General features: G+C 32.5%; 2 protein-coding genes across 3 annotated transcripts; one reads left to right on the top strand and one right to left on the bottom strand.

Annotated features, from left to right (window-relative positions):
• Nucleotides 1-788: 788 nt before the first annotated feature.
• LOC131929668 (protocadherin-9-like) lies at nucleotides 789-6,520 on the top strand. 2 transcript variants are annotated; one of them, XM_059285990.1, is made up of 3 exons: nucleotides 789-872; nucleotides 1,373-2,383; nucleotides 4,448-4,593. In XM_059285990.1, exons 2-3 carry the CDS (start codon nucleotides 1,429-1,431, stop codon nucleotides 4,456-4,458), a joined length of 966 nt encoding a protein of 321 aa, XP_059141973.1. In that variant the 5' UTR covers nucleotides 789-872; nucleotides 1,373-1,428; the 3' UTR covers nucleotides 4,459-4,593. The 2 variants fall into 2 exon arrangements, with proteins under 2 accessions (XP_059141973.1, XP_059141972.1); XM_059285989.1 differs by lacking the exons at nucleotides 789-872; nucleotides 1,373-2,383 and adding an exon at nucleotides 3,834-4,215 and having other exon boundaries at nucleotides 4,448-6,520.
• Nucleotides 6,521-7,480: 960 nt separating this feature from the next.
• LOC131929667 (deoxyribonuclease TATDN1) lies at nucleotides 7,481-14,321 on the bottom strand. The gene is made up of 12 exons (XM_059285988.1): nucleotides 14,164-14,321; nucleotides 10,864-10,884; nucleotides 10,650-10,694; nucleotides 10,412-10,461; nucleotides 10,131-10,194; nucleotides 9,889-10,038; nucleotides 9,482-9,524; nucleotides 9,232-9,358; nucleotides 8,960-9,036; nucleotides 8,672-8,742; nucleotides 8,266-8,398; nucleotides 7,481-7,657 (listed from the first exon to the last, which is right to left on the bottom strand). The coding sequence occupies exons 1-12, from the start codon at nucleotides 14,228-14,230 to the stop codon at nucleotides 7,552-7,554; spliced, it is 954 nt and encodes a 317-aa protein (XP_059141971.1). The 5' UTR covers nucleotides 14,231-14,321; the 3' UTR covers nucleotides 7,481-7,551.
• Between the last annotated feature and the right edge of the window lie 194 nt (nucleotides 14,322-14,515).

Raw genomic sequence — 14,515 nt, 5'->3', positions numbered from 1 at the left:
ATCTCTGCATACAGGAGGATAGTGTGGTAAGCACAATGCCATGCTGACTTAGGGACAGACTAAAGCCAGAGATTCAAATGAACTTGAGACTACACTACTTTCAGGTTAGCAGTCAAGCTAACCCCCTAATGATTTTAGTTAAGCCTAGATGTATATAAATCTTACTGTTTCTGGCCTACCGGCTTACTAGTAAACATAACATCATCAAGTCTCTAACAATAAATGCAATCATTTGTCAAAATCCTTTTTATTCAACTGAGCAAGTATTTTGACCATTGAAGGGAGAGTTGAGGAAATGGGAACTGAACTTTTTTTTCTAGCGGTGCAGATGTGTAATGAATTCACTAATTCTTATAAAAGTGTAATTTTATTTAGTGTAGTGAGGTTAGTCCCCCCCCCCCCCCCCCCGAATGAAATGGAATTTATATAGAAAATAACAGTGTCCGCTCCCCCCTCCCACAAAAAACTTTAGTCCGCACCCCCTCCCCCTCTCCCGGAGAAAAAAAGTCTGGAAGAAACACATATTATATATACAAAGAGCTGTGACTTTGATCTAAATATTGGTTAATCTACAATAATTGCTGTACACTGTTCATATTATTATTATTCTAGTTGTTGGCTTGTTTAGTATTTAGTAAGTATTGTTTACTATTGCAACTCTTCAAGGATTAGGAACTGATTGTTTGTTTATAGTCTACTACTGTCAGGAAAACATAACTCTAAACTTTCCTGTTAACGTCATCTCGATTCAGCCGACACAATCACACACTGCACTACGTACTACACAGAGTGCATAACCATCTGTAATTTGTAGGCATATCCTAACTGGTCAGCAAACTCGACAATAGGCCTAACTTGAAGCAGACACAAATGTAGAGCTAGATCTAGATCTATATCTAGTATTACTAGTATCTAGGCTATTATTAGTTGATCAAAATAAAAACTTTTAACTTCTGGATTCTCTAATTTAATTCAAATTTAAATTCAAATTCAAATTTATTCAAATTCAAATTTCAAATTTAATTCAAATTTATTCAAACAACGGTTACAATTGTAGGCACAAAGGCCTTTTTTCACATTGGCCGTTCAAACAAATAAAACAATTCAATAACACATAGCAGTACTAACTAACTTACTAGACGACTAGATCTAGAATCTAGATCTAGACTAGATCTAGAATTCTAGATTTTCTAGATCTAGATCTAGCTAGACTCTAGTCTAGTTTTACTAAGAAATTCTAAGTCTAAGAATCTAGATCTAGAAAGTCTAGTAGTAGACTTTTCTAGAGATTCTATCTAGAAATCTAGATCAACATTATTCATTTTTTATTATTTATCATTAAAATAAATTAAAATTCATTTTTTTTTTGCAGACTCAAGCAAGGCCTTCCCAGCATGAAACTCAACTAGAAAACAAGCCAAGATAAAAATGGACGATTCAGAAAAAATAAATTTGCGATACATCTATGTGAATTTAGCAACAAAAGAAAATATAATTGCATGGTTAATGCGTTTTGGTTTAATAGCTAAAAGATATAAATGTCCTGTGTGCCATGATGATATGAAGTTCACAGTGTCTACAACTACAGATGATGGGTTTGAGTGGAGTTGTTCAAAAAGTGATGGGACATATTCGGATAAAACAGTTAGATCTAGTTGTACTGAAAATCACAGTATAAATAGAAGTTTGAGGAAAGGAACAATATTTGAAAAGAGCACCTTGCCTTTGCAGGACATCATACTTTTAACTTACTTGTGGTGTAAAAAAGTTAATTTACAAGCTATGATGAAAGAGGTTAAAGCTTCAGAGGAAGCTATTCGAGAATGGATGACTTTTTGTAGAGACACAACAGTGGAATTGTGCATGGCAGAAAATGAAACCATTGGTGGTCCTGGGGTGTTAGTAGACTTGGATGAAGGGAAAATCAAGAATTTGAATTATTTGCAGGGTCAGAAAGTGACAGATAAATGGGCTTACATAGGGGCTGAACAGGGTAGCAATAAATATTTTATTTGCATTGTCCATGAAAGGACTAAAGAGGAATTGTTGAATTTCATAAAAAATTATATAAAGCCTGGGTCAGTTATTCTGAGTGACTGTTGGAGAACATATAAATGTTTGAAGGATAAGAACTTTCTTCAGGCTACTGCCATTCACTCTGTTGAATTAAAGAGTCATGGAACCTATACAACATTTATAAGGAGGATAGGAAATGGTGTGAAGAAAGTGACAGCTGAAGGATTCAGACATGTAAATGGACACTGTGATCCCTATCTGTTGGAGTATTTTTGGCGCAGAAAAAACACAAAAGGGAAACTTATATTCAATGCATTGTTAAAATCTGTTGCTGGCCTATTTCCACCAGATACTGAAGATAGTGATGGTAAGCATTTTTAATAACTTTGTTACGATTTGTTCAGCTATTTCTTGCTTTACACTGTTCTGTTATTATCTCCAGTATGAAGGTAGTTTATAGGTGTATGAAGGGATGTTGTGGCCTGGCATTAGACCGCTGACCTGAAGTTTTGAGTTCAGATCTCAGACTTAATCCCCATAGCTCACCCAGCTCTGATGGGTACCTGACTCACATAAGGGAAAGTCAAGTCCAGCTGGGCATAGTTAGTACTGACCACACTGTCCTTTCATATGCGGTAGTCACAAACAAGTGAACTCTACTTTTTTTTTACCATCTGACCTGAAAGTGTAACTTTTTATTTGTATAACAAGTTTTTTTTTTAGAAAAAAACATACCTTAAAACACAATGCTACTCAGTCATTAACATTATTTATCATGAAATCAAACACCAGCATTTCTGTTCACAGTAAAAACTTTAAAAAACTTAAAATACTTTTTGTTTTGTTAAATTTAACAGACAACAGTGCTTAATTTTTCATTTGCATCCAAATGTTAAGCCATCCCTTCCATCCCCCTAGAGGACAGTTTAATAGCAGAAACATTAGAAATATAAATTATACATTAAAGAGGGGGTGTAGAGTCAGGGGTAAGCGACACTAGCTCACCAGATAGAAAGTCAGTCAGTGGGTTTGTGACACTCTGACTACAGTTGTAATGGGTAGTTGGGTAATGAGTGACCAAGATGGATGGTGATTGGCTGGTAACTGGGTTTGTCACCTTAGTAACATCCCCGACGCACAATGATCTTTTAATAATATATTAATAATATTATAAAAAACGATTTTTAAAGTCATTTTCCTCGTGGTATGAACTTTTTAACATTTAGTTGTTGTGTGTGATTGAAAATATCTAAACTCTAAACCACATTTATTACACCATTTTTAAGCTGGTTATGTTATTGCTATACATACAATACAGTAGACACTTATCTGTTGGCATTCTCTCTCTCCCCCAACCCGACTCCCCCTACCCGACTGGAGTAACGTATTTTGGGATCAGGCTTGTTGACTAACGCTCATAGATGTTGATATACATTTGAATGAGAACGAGTCTACATCAATAACTAATTAGCTGCAGCATGATGTATTGCTGTGAGGTTTCAGAGATGTGTTGTTTAGTTACGAGTTACAGAACAAGATTCAGACTTATAATTTATGGTTCAAAGGTTGTCTTGTCAATATTTTTATTTGTTTATACTTTATTCTCTCCCCCCCCCCCCCCCCCCAACATTATAACATGAAATTATAAATCTCCCCAAACTACGTTAAAATTCGATGATCGATTAAAAAGATTGGGCCCTGCTTAATTGACCGGACAAAGCCCGTGACCTTGAGTTGAACTTTAACCCCTCATATATTAACTCACCCTGTTTTGTTTGCTTCTGCTAAAAATAGCTCGTGTTTTTTTCCGCCCGTGTTGTTGCCTTTACAAGAAGAACTGTGTTGTTTTGTGTGGTGATGCTTTAGTTTATTGTAATGAATGTGCCCTTGTCGCAGAATTTGTGTCAGCAGCCAAATTATTTTGTAGGCATACAGGTGGACTGGTTCAAGTTTTAACTACTCTCGGACGTTGGCTCATATCTCTATCACTGAATCAGTTTAAATTTAAAGCTAGTCTGTTTTCTTAATTCTATAAACGTTGGATTCTTCAATTGCGCAACGTTTTTTGTAGCAGTTTTCAATTTAAATCAATGTCCTATTAATATAATAATAGGCTATTAATGACTACTGCTGAGTGTATATTAATGCTCTGGCCTACCAGTGTCCGATAATGCCACAATGATGTAATCTTAAAAATGGGTGAGATTAATCATTATGGTAGTTAATGCAAATATGACTTGGTAACCAACTCTAACCCTAAACCAGTCATACCATAGCCCTATCCTCTTAACTATAACACTATATCTATCTGAGATTACAAGCTAGTAATATTTTTACTGATAACTTTTTGAAGAATCTATTGTTTGAGATAGGTAATACTATCCAAATATTTATCACTGATTTTAATTTCTTTATTATTTTTTACCCCCAGAGTCATCTTAGACAGTTTTGGGCATTCTTCCTACCTAAAGAGTTGTTCCAGGCATCTATTGTATTCAGTTGTTGGATTGAGTACAGATATAATGCGGGATGATTATGGATTGTGTACCCAAGTTTTATCCAGATAAACATTAAAGAAAAATCATGGGAAACTCCAAACCAGGCCGATTTTTCCTTTATTCAATGCTTGTCTTCTCCCTAAAGGTCCCAATTATTGGAAGCTGGTCATCTAGAGTGAAGAGAAGCAACAATTTCACATTTACTCTCAACCTACCTTATGCAGATGAGACTAATACATTCTCTCTGTTAGAGAATGTACAAACCAAGTTGATTCTTGGTCTCATTGAGATACAGCAAACAGACCCTGATTCCTCACTCAGTATTGTTTGTGCAACAGATAGTGAGTACTTAAAGATAGTGAAAACAAACCAATACATGTATACGATTGAAGTGAGTAAATCTCTGGACTATGAGACACAATCTCGATTATACGTCACTATTGCGTGCAGTAATGTTGAAGCTCCATTCTCACGCCAGGAAAAATATTTCACAATAAATGTTCAAGATGTTAACGACAACGCTCCTAGTTTCTCAGAGCTTTTCTACCTTGCTAATGTTACCGAACATGTAGAAAATAATTCTTATGTAACCAGGGTCACAGCGACTGATGCAGACTCTGGAATCAATGCAAAAATATTTTATTCCATTCAAGGACTTGATGGGTTCAGCATTTCCCCATTTGGTATCAACTCAATCACTGGGGAAATAGTTACCAATACCGACATAGACAGGGAAACAGCAACCAATTTTAGTTTTTTGGTGGTGGCTACAGATTCTGGTAAACCTTCATTAACTAGTACAGCTAATATTCTCATCACTGTTGAAGATATCAATGATAATCCACCAGCTATTCTGACAAAAGTTCTGTATATTCGTGAAAACCAACCTGTTTTGACTGAAGTTGGTTTTATAAAAGCCTATGATGCTGACTCAGGCAAAAATGCAGATGTTGAGTTTAGTATTATAAATGACAAAAATTCATCCCTACCACCTTTCACTGTTAATTCTAATGGGCTTGTATCTACCACAGCACAATTAGACCGTGAACAGCAGTCCAACTACTCTATTGTTGTCCAAGCCAGCGACAAAGGTTTCCCTTCTAAAACAAGCACATCAACAGTCCTTATTCAGGTAAACGATGAAAATGACCATACCCTAGAATTCATCAGACCTTGTGGGGCCAATGAATCTTTGTCATGGACAAATCATTCTGATGTTGACAGCTATGTAACAGTAAACTGGCACGAGCCTGCTGGTGACAGACTGGTATTTAAAGTTGAAGCTACAGATGATGACATTGGGGAAAATTCTGATCTTCACTTTAACCATTAATGTCCCATTCATTCTACCAAAACTCCACCCATGACGGCCCAATGTAAGGAGCATAACTCTGTATGATCAAGTGAATAGTTTCACAAAATATTTGTTTTTGTCTAAATGAAATTTAAATTTAAGATAAAAACTACTGCTTAATGTTGGGAATAAACCTGGCTTTCCAACAGTATTAAATAGAATATATTATATTCGGTACAAGTACAGAATAAAAATAAAAAATGTCGGAGAAAATTCAAAACTGGTCATTTTCGGTAGTCAACTTTATTTATTTTTGTCTAAACAACTATGCATCGAATTTAACAGTTAAATATCAATTTGGTTATGTTTAAGATATATAATTCATAAAATACATGCCTAGATACGTTTAGAGGCATTATTTTATTTTATTTTTAATATTAAATCTACTAAAAATAGGACAGATGAGTCTAAAATTTCGAGATAGAAAGAAACTTTTATTTTTTATCTTTCAAAAGCGCCATTGAAATTAGAAGACCGGAAAAGGATGCTGAAAGTATCCGACTTCCTGTTTGGTTAAAAATTAGGATTTGTAGACCAAATTTTAATGAAACAAATTTAATTTTTCTATGCGTATTGTAAGCGGGCGGCAGCGGGCGTTACGGGACATTAACGGTGTCGGGCGGCAGCGGGCGTTACGGGACATTAATGGTTAAAATAACTTCCATAGTTGGAGAAGGGCAAATATATGATGGCAATAACATGATGTTTAAGATAAATGAAAGCTCTGGAGTCATCTCACTTAGCCGCAATATGCGACGGGATGATAGCTTTCTGCAGAGGATCAACATAAGTGTATCTGACCATGGAAACCCCAGACGTACTGCATATTGTGTTTTAACAATCAGAATGCAAGTTGACATTAATGAACTGGTTACACAAAGAGTTGCTGCTCATAATGGTGTAGACTGCATGCATTGTTGGGCCATCTTTCATCACATTCCTAAAGCCTTAATTTTAAAGTATGGTTTAGCTGTGGTCTTTTTTTACACATTGGTTCATTCTTAAAAATGTTTCTTAACTACTATTAAAAAATTGTTCATAACACTAACACCTCTTATATTTTTCCATTGGTTTTATTTGTGACTATATAAATATGAAACAGTAAAACAATTGGTTTTGTGTATTTTCATATGGTTGTATTTAGTTGCTGGAACTGTAAGATTTTAAAAAATTTAATCTGTCTGGAAGTACGTCAGAATAGGTTTTTGTTGTTGTGGAAAGCAAAGTTTTTAAGTTATTTGAGTTTAATAAAATATTGATTGTTGGCAATATGTGGTGTTTTCATGAGAATACTGTAAGATATGTTACCTGTTGTTTTATTGAAAAATAAATTACTGAACATTCTTTTTTTTCTAAGTGCGTTTTAATGTACATAGTAAATTACTAACTGTTCAGCCACACTGGAATGGTTGGTTATTTTTCTTTTAGCTGAAGCAATTTTAACTGTTGTTTCCCATTCAATTTCTTAGTTAATTAAGAAAACTGCTACTTTTAAATGACATCTAATGGTAACAAGCTTTAGAAAAGCACCAAGCTTCACTACTCTGACTACTCAGTTTTGATACTCCTGCTAGACAAATTGAAAGAAGTTTTATTATTTTATCCCAAAGAAATTTAAAAACGAGTTGTTTTTTTGTGTTTTTATTTAACATATTTTTTATAACCTGCACTAAACAATAGCACTTAATTACGACCTTTAAAAAAAAGGTTTATAGTATTGTTGTACAAAATGTCAGCCAACTGATGCTTGTCTTCTTTTCGGGCACCACTCATTACTTCAAGGACTTGCCTGCCAATAAATAAGTTTTAAAATATTTTTAAATAATGGGAAATAAGCTTGACATATGGAAAACAGCTGTTGGAACTAGGTTCCTTTTTTGGGATTCTTGTGCAGTAAGCTTTCTAGGAGTATGGTCACCTATTTTTTCAAAGGCAAGTCTGTTATTCACAACCAGACAGGTAATTAGTTATTAAAAGTTGAAGAACAAGCTCAATTTCCTATTATTAAGTAAAGTAAAGTTCCGCTTTCAAACCTGATGGCCTATGGGGTAAGTGAAGTAGAGTTCACTTGTTTCTGTGACCTCGGCATATGAAGAGATAGTGTGGTCAGCACTATGCCCAGCCGCCTTTACTTTCCCTAACGTGAGTTAGGTACCCATCAGAGTTGGGTGGACTCATGGACGGTCTACTGACTCGAACCCGGATTCAAACTCGAGACTTAAGGGTTAGCAGTCCAGCTCTCTACTGCTAGGCCACTCCGCCCCCTAATTTCCTATTAAACCTATACCTTAATAATACAGAATGTAGCAATAACAAGTTTGGCATGGGGATTATTTAAAAGAATACAACCAACATGATAGGAAGGAGACTAAGTACTAAAATGATAATGTTACTTACACAATTGTACATGGCTCATTTCTAGATTTTACACAGCAATTAGGATCATATTTTTCTTTTTTCTTGGAATCAAAATGAGTTGTTATATATTTAAATCCAGCATGTGTGGACCTTATTTCACAGTAAGGGCAATCTAAAAACAAAAGTTGAAGATAGTAGAATTACAAGATGTCAACACGTAGAATTATTTGAAATTAATTTGAAATGACCAGGGTGCTTGAAGAAAAAAGCGGGAAATGGGTGGAAAAAAGGGAAACATAGGATGGATGATAATTATATTGAAACCAAAAAGTAGGTAAAAAATAATAACTAGTTATAGCTTTACAATCATGTCCACAACAATCATAAAGGGTTAAAATAAATAAAAAATTGTTACAGATATAGTTATAAACTATAAAACAATTACCTGTCTCAATCATAAGATTTTCACTAGGTATTGAACACATGACATCTAAGTTTTCTTGAGATTTCAATGAGCTGAAAAGTATAGGGTATAGTAAATGATTTGTGTGTTTGTGATAAATCTGATATTAAACACATATACTTAATTGATTAAATTTGATTCGATGAATTCTGAGGTGGAAGATTAGATCTTCTAACTGTAAAAAATTTAATGTGGAATGAGAGCCTTCAAGTCTTACTTTTAATATTGTCATGTTGATACTTTTACAATTTTGAAAAAATAAGAACATACCAGCCATTAATACCAATATAGAATCCTAAATCTAAAATTGAAGCAGCTTCTTCTTTAGTTCCAGTAAAAGAATGTACCTGAAATAAAAGAAACTTGCAGTTGAATTTTGCAGTACTGGAAAAATAATGAAGGTGAAATAAAACCCAACACACTTTCCAGATTTTAAAATTATGGGATATTTCTTTTTTATTTGTAAAGTTATCAACCTACCTAACACATATACAGTAGCATGTGTATCAGGTAACGCCTATGATGATTTTATCATAACTTACCACTCCCCCTGGTATGTTGTCCCTATGTTTTGAAACAACCGAAAGAAATTCTGAATGGGCAGCTCGACAATGAAAAAACACAGGTAACTTTGTAGCTGAGATTAATTCCATTTGCTTTTCAAAATACCTGTAAAAAAATTAGAATATTGTTTAATTATAATTAAATGAATTTGAAAATTATAATAATAACTTTATTAATTAATTTAATTTAAAAATAACAGTTAAATAAATTATTAAAAATCTATTTTACTTAATCTGAGCATCTTTAGGTGCAAAATGCAGCCTATCAAAGTCTGAAAATAAACAGAATACATTACTAAACATTTCATTAATGCTCAAAAAGGTATTAAATATTTTTCCCAACATAACTGATGCAAAAAACTTCATTGCTAAGGGGATATTGTGGTGGGGTGGAAGAGCTTATGGCTGCTAACTCCAAAAGTATTGTATATGAGTCTCATATTTGGGGTGAGCAACCCATTTAGGAGAGAAAACTCCAATACCAAAAAACTGCTGCCTTGCAGTTTGTTCTTGGGTGAACAAAGGCTATGAAAGCAAATTTTTTAAAAGTAGGCTGAAGTCAAGGGGCCATATGACGCATAACAAGTTTGGAAACCCCCATTAATATAATGCAATTTAGAACATGTATAAACTCACCTAGCCCCATTTCACCAACTGCCACAACTTTATCTCTGTTGTCATTAGCAAGACTAATCAGGTCCTGGAGATAAACATCTGGATCTTGACCATCATTCTCAAATTCTAGAGATCGGGTTGGATGGCAACCAACAGTGCAATACAGGCTGTCTAAGAGAAATGATAAATTTGATAGTTTGTAAAACATTATTTTGAGATAACTACTGGCTTGCTTAAAATAACTTTTTGAATTTTAGTCTTACCATCAAATTTTGTAATGTCCAAAGCTTTCTGAGAATCTTTCAAAGAGCCACCTGTAACAATTATCTATGCAAATGCAAAGATTTAACATCATTGTCTTATTTTAGTTTTAATAAGTCTCTATTTAATTGAAAAAACTTCCTTTGTTAATAAGTATTTGGTTTAAATGTGTGCTCACTGTGATTCTTTATTAGTCAATAGAAGTAATAAATACTTAGAAGCATAAGCTCATTTTTGTTTTCTATTTTCATTATGAGTAAACAGATAAATTTTTTAAAATTACCTTTTCTACTCCATGCTTTTTTGACCTGTTAATAATATTTATTAAATCATCTGAAAATTAAAAAGTTAATAATAGTTATTAGGTTAAATACTAACCCAAAATTAGGCTATATTTTTAAATAATAAAAAAGTTTATGGACCATCAGTTTTAATAGTAATTTATAGCACGTGATGGCTTTGAAGAAATGCTTCATTAAAATAAACTTTAACTAAAACTAAATGATAATATTTAAGATTACCTTCATGAGCTTGTTTTCCGTGATAGTTTCCTCTAAAAACAGAATCTGTAATTAAAATAGTCATACACAAGCTATATGATAATTAATTATTTAAGCATTATCATATCATCATATTGATCAATTTGGCATAAAAATTGTATGACCAAAGTAATTAAAAAAAAAGAAAATTAAGAAGTAGAACATATACATTATTCCCTCCTGTAAGTAAATTTACCTGATAAATTAGCTCCTATATCTGAAGATCCCAGTGTCAGTGAATGAAATACATGTTGGATGAAAGAAAATTATACATTATCAAATCATAGCAAACAATCTTTTAATTTATATCCAAATTGAAATTAAGTTTGCCTAAAAGAAGTTGTTAATATGAACTAACTAGATTACTAGTTTGAATCAACATTTAATGGCCTAATTTTAAAGTAATTGTGCCAATAGGCATAACCATAGTGACTGTTGTAGCAGATAGCTTAATTTATAGTTTTCAGAAGAGTCTAATAGGACACCACTGAGAGTGAGTGGAAAAATGTCACTCAAATGTTCTAAGAAATGTTCTGGGCGCCAAACAGAGTATTGACAAAAATTAAACTCTCCCAGGCACTGCCCATAAGAAATTTAAAAACTTTTCTGCAGAAACCTTCTTGGTAGTATTCTCACCAACTTCTCAAAGTTTCATGGCACTCAGATGAACGGTGTTAAACCACATCTGGCTTTTAGTTATTATAAGGTATATTGAGAAAATCGCACCTGGAAGGGTGCGGCGCCATTGCAAAAATTCAACAACTTCCTAAAGTTTCATACAAAAAGTTTCCTAAAAGACACACGCACAATTTAATATATATAGATGTCAATTTCCCACTTCATGCTTAAAGTTAGTATTTGTAAAAATCATGATGTAAACTGAAAAGGTTGGAACATTCTTGATTCAATTAATTCTACTTAATTCTATTAAATATTATGTGTCAAAAGGAATTTAAGCTACATACTTCAGATTAATTATTTTAATTGTGTTATAAATATTACCATAATGTAACCTACACACATATAGCTAAATTTTTACATTGCATTTGATTAATTGTATGTTTGTATGCATTTTCTGAATACTTAATACATTAATCTAAAGTTTAAACTAGTTTAAAGTATTAACAAATTCCATGCAAATACGCATAAGTGATTTTTTTCCTAGAATCCCCATAAGACATAACATACGTCCACTCAGCTCCGATGGGTACTTGGTGTTCTATGCCTATTAAAAGAAAAGGCTATTATAATTTTACCTAGGCCTAATTATAATTACTATTAAGTTAATAATTAATTAGACATAGATCTAGGCATTCTAGGCCTAAACTTAGTTAAGTAGGCCTAATTATTTAATATTATTATTGGACACTATTGGTTGCATTGAGTGATTGAGTCACTTGAATTTGAGGGATTGATAATGAATAACTTATTCAATAAGCCTTCAATAAGCCTATGGTGTATGCTATATTGTATGGTATTGTACAGTTATAGTAGATCCTTGTATGATGAGTTTATGTTTTTAAATTATATTTTTATTTAAGCCTAATATTATTTAATAAATTAAAATGATATTGAGTAATTCATAATTGACATTGATTGATGATTGGAGTTGGTGTGGGTTGTAGCGTACAAAATGAATTTTTGAGTATTTTATCTTAAAATCATATGAGTTAGTTAGAGGAAGGATTAAGAATTCCATTGGTACCAAATTTATATTTCTAGCTTCAATAGGAGAGCAGAAATAAAAAAAATTCTGTTTAAAATGTATGGTCTTAAATAATCTCTGTAAAAAATGAAACAAGTGCGAAACAAAAATGAAAATTTTATAAAATATGTTTGCAAAATTTTTAAAAATTCTAATGATAAATTATGAATCAGGGGTGGTTCCTTTATGTGAATTTGCATTAATAATTGTGCAGGCTTGTTTCTGTTTGATGTTATGCTTTATTTTTAAGAATGTACATTTTTATTATGGCTAAATTATATAGGAAAAAAACAACATGACTGATAAAGGTCCAAATCTTAAAAAATTCATAAAAATGTATTTGTAAAATTGAATAACAATGTCAATTTCTTTACAAAATAAGAACCACAAGTGGTTTAACTCATTTTGCATAGTTTTGTTTGCAGGCAAGTGTTTACATAATATAATAAAGTTGATTTAGAGCATATATAAAATATATATATTGTTTTCAAATTACATTTTTTAAAGGCAATAATGATAGAAAATGAAAAGTAATTGCACTAATTTATAAACTAGATCTAGAAAACTAGGTTATAGTTAGATCTATATAGATCTAGCTGAACCTCAGTAGATTTTTAAAATGCAGTTGCCATGAGTTGCTTTTTCACAGTTTGTTTTTTGTGTATTGGAAATTATAGGCTGTGAATAGCCGTATTGGGGCTATTCACAGTCGTGACTGTTTTTTGATAGATTTAATGTTAAAAATATCTAATTGGGCATGAAGATGCGTGGTCCAGTGGTCATAGGGAGAGGCTGTCATGCCAGAAGGTGGGGCTTCAAATCCATCAGATGCCAATTGGTCTGACCCTTAATGTATGACTCATATTGTTATTATCAAAATATTTTTTTACAATTATGTCTAGATTCTACTTGAGTTACTCATGGGAGGGTTATTTTTGTTAATTTTTTTTTCGTTTGTGACGTAATTGTTGGCATTTCAGCAAAAAAAAAAGACCTGTCCCGTAGATTTTTGCTAAGAGAAATAAACCGGGAGTGATCTCCCCTAAACTTTCTCGAATATTCTAATATAACACTACGTGGGATGTCAACTCGGAATATAGACATGATTTTTGTTTACTTAAACTTTTAAAAATAGAATAAAATCTAGTAGAAAAAAAATTACGCACCAAGCGAGCACCTGATATTTATTCTAGATCTATGTGATAATGTGTATTTTTAATGGTAATTGATAGTTGAATAGCAATGTGAACAACCAAATAAACTGATGCTTAATTAGTATTATTCATTTAAAAATTACTAGATCTATTATTCTAGTATATAGATTTAAAGTGTAAAATTGATCATCTAATCATCCTTGACCTACGTAGCCTGTAGCAGATATGTCTGATATGAGCCTAAATAAAAGTTAATCTATACCTCATTCCCCAGTCACAATAAATGCTTATATTATTTTAAGATATTATTCAGTCGTATTTAGTATGAAATGACAGCCGACTGTGAATAGCCGTATTGGGGCTATTCACAGTCGGCTGGGAATAGCCCCAATACGGCTATTCCCAACCGGCTGGGAATAGCCATGGATAAATATTATATAATATATTAATTTAAAATTAATAAGAGACAGTGGTAAAAAAAAATTTAAAAAAAAATCAGTCAAGAGCTCTGGGCAGGTTTTTGTATGAAAATTATCTCCCTTTGGTCTAAAATGCTACATACAAAGTCACAAAGTAATTATAGTAATTATATTAAGTAACAAAGTAGATCTAGATCTAGTAGCAGTTGGAGTCATACCAATAAATTTCAACATAATATTTATTTTTTTGACAACGCGGCAAGCAAGAGTTGTTAAGATTCTCATGAACTAATAAGTAAATAAATTTTAGAATGTAAATCAAGTAATGAGTTCTTATTTTTTATCTAAAGAATATTAAATTAATAGGCCTATATGATATCATATGGAGTCATTCATATGAGACACAGTAAAATAACTAGGCCTAGGCTAGGCTAGATCTCTAGATTCAGTTTTTTTCTTGTCTTGAAGTTTACTAAAGGTAGATAGAATTTTAACCAAGATTTAGTAGTTACCTCCCCTACATTAAAACAAATAGTACAATATTGAAATAGATCTAGAATCAAGGTCGTT

Source organism: Physella acuta, unplaced genomic scaffold (genome assembly GCF_028476545.2).
Source record: "Physella acuta isolate Inbredline_101_S28 unplaced genomic scaffold, ASM2847654v3 ptg001661l, whole genome shotgun sequence".
Taxonomy (NCBI): domain Eukaryota; kingdom Metazoa; phylum Mollusca; class Gastropoda; family Physidae; genus Physella; species Physella acuta.
Note: the sequence above shows the minus strand (reverse complement) of the source record. Positions and strands in the feature narration are given on the sequence as shown.

Coding starts and splice junctions, on each gene's coding strand:
- LOC131929668 (XM_059285989.1), top strand. CDS start 4,600: ATGGGAAACTCCAAACCAGGCCGATTTTTCCTTTATTCAATGCTTGTC.
- LOC131929667 (XM_059285988.1), bottom strand. CDS start 14,230: ATGAGAATCTTAACAACTCTTGCTTGCCGCGTTGTCAAAAAAATAAAT. Junction 10,885..14,163: donor TATTATGTTGAAATTTATTG/GTATGACTCCAA, acceptor TGGGATCTTCAG/ATATAGGAGCTAATTTATCA. Junction 9,359..9,481: donor CCTAAAGATGCTCAGATTAA/GTAAAATAGATT, acceptor ATTTTTTTACAG/GTATTTTGAAAAGCAAATGG.